General features: G+C 37.0%; 2 protein-coding genes across 2 annotated transcripts; both read left to right on the forward strand.

The window, feature by feature from the left end:
- The first annotated feature begins 437 nt into the window (after positions 1-437).
- Positions 438-3654, forward strand: LOC111904100 (DNA-directed RNA polymerase V subunit 5A). The gene is made up of 4 exons (XM_023899876.3): positions 438-952; positions 1580-1756; positions 3141-3254; positions 3327-3654. The coding sequence occupies exons 1-4, from the start codon at positions 656-658 to the stop codon at positions 3450-3452; spliced, it is 714 nt and encodes a 237-aa protein (XP_023755644.1). The 5' UTR covers positions 438-655; the 3' UTR covers positions 3453-3654.
- A 115-nt stretch (positions 3655-3769) lies between these two features.
- LOC111904099 (UPF0481 protein At3g47200) lies at positions 3770-5420 on the forward strand. Its single transcript, XM_023899874.2, has one exon. It carries the CDS (start codon positions 3972-3974, stop codon positions 5325-5327), a length of 1356 nt encoding a protein of 451 aa, XP_023755642.1. The 5' UTR covers positions 3770-3971; the 3' UTR covers positions 5328-5420.
- The last annotated feature ends 588 nt before the right edge of the window (positions 5421-6008 follow it).

Below are 6008 nucleotides of genomic sequence, written 5' to 3' on the forward strand. Positions count from 1 at the left end.
TATGTTCAAATGAGAACCAAAAAAAGTTAAGAACCGTAAGAACCTCTAATTTTAGATGTTTATAAAGGGTTTAAGGTGTTTATAAAGGGATTAGAGTTTAGGGTTTACGGTTACCCTAAACTCTTTATAAACATTTAAAGTTAGAGGTTCTTACGGTTCTTAACCTTTTTTTGTTCTCATTTGAACCACTCCCTATATATATATATATATATATATATATATATATATATATATATATATATATATATATATATATAATTAATGTTTTATATTAATTTAACATAAAAATATTGTATATCAAAGTGAACTCAATGCTATTGTTTGTAAAATATATAAAATATATATTTATAAATATTTAAATGATATAGTTGTATTTTACATAAACATTTATTTTATGTACTATAAATATTTTAATTATATAGTTGTATTATGCTATTCACCAGAACTACCTTGTTAATGTCAAGGGCAACAAGTTGATCGTAAAAACCCTCTCGAGTCTCGACGTTCGAATTCGCTGTTTGCACCCACCACAATCGGTTTTCAGGAAACCCAACACTGACAAAGTGCACGAATTTCAAAGCAACGTGAATACCTACAACCAAAACACACAAATCCACAGGCCAAACCAAACTACCCACTTTAATTCTACAGAGAAATGGGCGAGAATGGCGCAGATGCCATGGAAACGGAGATGAGTAACGGCGGCGGAGGCGGAGGCGGAGGAGGAACAGGTAGGTGTTTGAGCAGCTTTGTTGACGAAGGTAGCACTGAGAGTCACAGATACTACCTTTCACGTAGAACACTGTTAGAGATGCTCAGAGACAGAGGGTACGATATCTCAAATTCGGAAATCGAGTTCACTCTCCAGCAGTTCCGGGACCTCCATGGTCAAGCTGTCGACGTTGACCGTCTTCGTATCAGCGCTTCTCATGTTTCTGATCCTGATAATAAGGTTTCTGACTACTCTCTCGAACCTTTCCCTAATTCTTTTCGAATCTTTTTTTGAAATCTAAAATGGGTTTGTTCTTTGACAATCAGAAGATAATCTTTCTCTATTTTGGGCGTCCGATTCTTGATTTTGTTAAAATCGTTTGTGATTTTGGAAATTCGCTTTCGTTCTGGTTTCTTGAATACATTATGTCACCAGCCGAATTAGGGAAATCGAATTGATTTATTCTACGATCTTAGAACCGATTGCATGGATTTTAGGACTTTGATGTTTGATTATTGCTTCGAAAATTAGAGGCAAATTTCCTTCCTTCCTCACAAAACAAACAAGAACACACACACACAAGGTGTATTCTTGAACAGGAAATTGATGCATGTCTTCTTTTTGCATTGAACTCAAATCAATATCGATGAAGATAACAAATGCTGCAGAAGCAACAATCTTGGTGCTCCATTTGTAACAAAATCCATGTCAATTGAAATGTGAAATTAGGGCTTCGACCAAAAAAAGACTGGTTATGTTGTTCTTCAATAGAAACGAAACCCACCAAGCAATTCAGTATACATGTTATCTGTTTACATTTTCAGACTGAAAGTTTGAAACTTTCTGCTTTGTTTTTCATGATCACAGATTCTCGCTGTTTTCTGTGGGACGGGTGTGGTAAAAGTGAATGCCATCCGTTGGATTGCAACACAGATCATGAATAAGGAGAGTTTAAGCCGTTTGATAATTGTAGTGCAAAATCACATTACAAATCAGGCTATGAAAGCAGTGGATCTTTTTTCATTCAAGGTCGAAATATTCCAAGTAAGTGTCTTGTTGATTACCCATAAGGGCCCCACTTCTAGAACACTAAGGTTGCGTTTAGTTACAGAAAAACACTTTTCATTTTTCGTTTTTTGTTTTCCCTTTTTGATTTTCGTTTCCCGTTTTCATTTTTCATTGAAATTTTTTGAAAACGCATTTAGTTAAATTTATTCATTTTTCATTTTCAGTTTTAGAAAATTAGAAAACGTGTTTAGATGTGTATTTTTCTATCAATTTTCATTTTTAGAAAACGGTAGCGGTGGTAGGGTATGGGTGGGGGCGGTGACGGTAGCGGGTCGGCGGCGGTGGTGGTGATGACATGCGATGGTGGTGGCGGCGGCAATTGTATCAGTGGTGGTGATGTCGGCGGCAACGATGATGGTGGTGCTAGTGACGGGTTAGTGGTGGTGGTGGTGGTGGTGATGGTGGATCGGTGATTGTTGTGGTGGTGTTGGGTGAGTGGGGGTAGGTGTAGGTTTGTGTGTAGGGGGTGTGTGTGTTTGTGAGGGTGGGGGTGGGGGTAGGTGTGTGTTTGTGTGTGTGTGGGTAGGTATGTATGTGTGTGTGCGGGTGTGTATGTGTGGGTGTATGTGTGTATAGGTGGGTATGTATGTGTGTGTGTTTGTGGGTGGGTGTGTGTGTGGGGGTGGGTATGTATATGTGTGTGTGTTTGTGGGTGGATATGTATGTGTATGTGTATGTGTGTGTGCGTGTTTGTGGGTGGGTGTGTGTATGGGTATGTATGTGTGTATGTGTTTGTGGGTGGGTGGGTGTGTGTGTGTGTGGGTGAGTATGTATGTGTGTGTGCGGGTTGGTGTGTGTGTGTGTGTATGTGCGGGTGGGTGTGTGTGTGGGTGGGTATGTATGTGTGTGTGTTTGTGGATGGGTGTGTGTGGGGTGGGTATGTATGTATGCGTGTGTGGGTTGGTGTGTGTGTGTGTTAGTTGGTATGTATGTGTGTGTGTGTGTTTGTGGGTTGGTGTGTGTGTAAGGGTGGGTATGTATATGTGTGTGTGGGTGGGGGTGTTAAGGTGAGGGTAGGTAGAGGTGGATGGGGTGAAATGGGTGTGTGTTTATAGAAAAAATTTGGAATTTGGAAAAATGTGGAAAACAATGATTATCAGTTTTCCAAAAATTTTCGACTTCTTTGTAATTTTAGAAAACGGAAAAATTTCATTTTCTGTGAAAAATTTAGAAAAATAGACGAACTAAACGCGTTTTCAAAATTCTCATTTTTCTTGGAAAAATTTTCCGGAAAACAACTCATTTTTCCGCAACTAAACGCACCCTAAGTCATTCTTTCTTTCTTTCTTTTTTCTTCCATCAAGTGTTATCTATTACTTTTAAAGTGCGACTTATGATATTCAAATCTATGTTTCTACAGATAACAGATTTGCTTGTTAATATTACAAAGCATGTGTTGAAGCCAAGGCATAGGGTCATAACAGATGTAGAGAAAGCAAAACTTTTGAAGAAGTTCAATTTGAATGAGAAACAGGTCAGTGCAAGGTTTTTCATGATTGAAGGGCATTTTAGACATTTAATCATTCTTTGTTCCACACATTTCCAGCTTCCAAGAATGTCACAGAAAGATGCAATTGCTCAATACTATGGGCTTGAGAAGGGACAGGTGATTGAAGTGACCTACAATGGTGAAATAACTGGGCTTCATGTCACTTATCGTTGTATTTGGTGATCATCTTGCATCAGATTTGGTATTAATGTAGGGAGATTGTTTGTTTGTTTGTTTGTTTGTTTGTGTGTGTGTGTGTGTGTATGCTAATGATCTTTAATTCTAAGAACATAAATGCTTTCTAGGTAGTAGTAGTAGTAGTTTGTGTGTTGAAAAATGTATGAGCATAAAGCACATTGTGCTGTTTAGAAGTTAATTTGGCTCATGTGATTCGGTTTTATTAAACAACACATAAAAAAAAAAAAGACATTGGAGAAAAAACTAAAAAGCATTCTAAAGGTACATTACATTTTTTTAATATAGTATCATGTTTACAGTTGTGTAGCCTCCACATGAAGCAAAGTTTCTGTAGATAAAAACCTATTCCTGTTTTGGTGCTACTCCCAAGTTCTTTTCTGACGGATTTTATCATGTATGAAGCTAAGCATATTTCAACCTTTAAAAAGAAACACATCTCATTAACGTTCATCACACTTATGATCCAAAACAACATCATCAGCATATTCTAAAAAAAATCGACAAATGGGAGAGGCTAATGAGCTTACATTAAGCATCGAAGATGATAGAAACACAAATGAAGAATGGTTTGGTTCGATCTTGAAAGCTAAGTTACCACCTTCTTGCACAACCCAAATTAACAAAGTTCCTATCATTCTAAAAGAGCACAAGGATGATGAAAAGTATTACGTGCCCAAAGTTGTCTCTCTTGGTCCATATCACCATGGGAGATCAACCCTCGAATCTGTTCAAGACTTCAAGCCACTCTTTACAAACAAGCTTGTGAAAGGGAACCATGAGTCACTCAACAGTTTGTATAACAAGCTTGCTGAAATGGTTCAGACATTGAAAGGGTATTACAACAATGAAGTTGATCGCTTCTCAGATGATGAGTTCACAAGGATGATGTTGCTTGATGGTTGTTTCATTTTGTATTTCATCGAATATATTTTCTTGAATAATGAAGTAGATTCAGTAGGGTTGAAAAGCCACCAGATTATGTTCGTCCAACAAGATATGTTCTTGCTAGAGAATCAAATTCCTTATCCAGTTCTAACTGAGGTGATGAAGTTTGTGCCAGATGAGATGTGGGATTCCAAGATACAAAGGTTCGTTGATGACAATATATTGGCAACAGAAAGACGAAGAAGAGGATCTTGGAAAACTTCTCATAAACCAGTTGCAAATCATCCAATTCCATCTAGTATAAATCATCTTCTCGAGCTTTTGCAAACCAGGCTTACAAAAGAGAAATCTTTAGGTTCAAGAGCAAATGACAGGTATACTTTTCGTAATGTTAATGAGCTTATAGAAGTAGGGATTCGTTTTAAGCCGAGTAAAATCAGATCTCTAGCACATATCGATTTCTTTAAACATGGGTTTTGTGCAAACTTAGAACTCCCTCCGATCACTGTGGATGATGCCACAAAGCCGACGTTGTTAAACTTGATAGCTTACGAGATGTGCTCCAGTGATACAAATGCTTCATGGGTCACCTCATACATATGCCTTTTGGATTCTTTGATCGATCATTATGAGGATGTTAAAGTTCTTCGTAAAGCTGGGATTATTGACAACAGGCTTGGGAGCGACAAACAAGTTGCACTACTTTTCAACGAGTTAGGAACAGATCTTGTGCCCAATAGTTTTGCGTATTCGGATGCGAGGTTTGCGATTCAGAAGCATTATGAAAGTAAGAGGAACACATGGGCTAGCCAACTGAAGCATGAGTATATCAAGAGTCCTTGGGCATTTGTAGCACTTTTAGTTGGAGTTGTGGGTCTTTTTCTTAGTGGCGTTCAAGCTTACTTTAGTGTTTGGAGTAAGCCAAGCGTTTGCGACGGACTTTGTCAGGCTTTGAAGACGAATCATCACTTATGATCATCTCCTCAACTACTCCGGTTTCATCAAAATATTTCAAAAATTTTAGCATTTTTTCTTATTTTCCATTTGAAATAGGTTAATTTCTCTTTCTATTGGAGTCTTTGTATTTTATTTTGTTTTTTGAAAATTGTTTTAAATTACGATTCATATAAACACAATCAAAAGAAATGCAAATTTATATGGAACCAACACCTTACGTAAAATAAAGTAGTGAAAGCAAACCAACAAAAACACTAGGACTAAACGTGGTTCTACTAGTGAGTATAGATAATATACGTCCATATGGAACATGAAAGTATCTTTGTATTAATCTCAAAACCAAACGAATATCACACAATGTTTTTTAATGAACAAGAAGAAAAGACATCTCGTTATGTCTCGTTGTTCCCTTGCTGCCAAACAACGGCGAACCTAAAACCAACAAGAATGACAAGCTCTTTAAAATGAATGCTACTTTTTGTTAGTTAACCTAGCGGTAAAGAGTGACCATCTTAAATGAAATGTCATGAGTTCAATTCTTTTAGAAGACATATGTGATATTTAGAAGTATATTAGTAATTTCTAAATGATAGAATAGTAATTTCTCTTCAAGTCTGTTAGCTGATAGTTAGTAGTTGTTCTCTATTTTCTTTGTACATATATTCATTCTTGTAGCTTGGTCATTTTCTAATGGAGAAT

The sequence above is a fragment of the Lactuca sativa genome, chromosome 5 (assembly GCF_002870075.4).
Source record: "Lactuca sativa cultivar Salinas chromosome 5, Lsat_Salinas_v11, whole genome shotgun sequence".
Classification (NCBI taxonomy): Eukaryota; Viridiplantae; Streptophyta; class Magnoliopsida; order Asterales; family Asteraceae; genus Lactuca; species Lactuca sativa.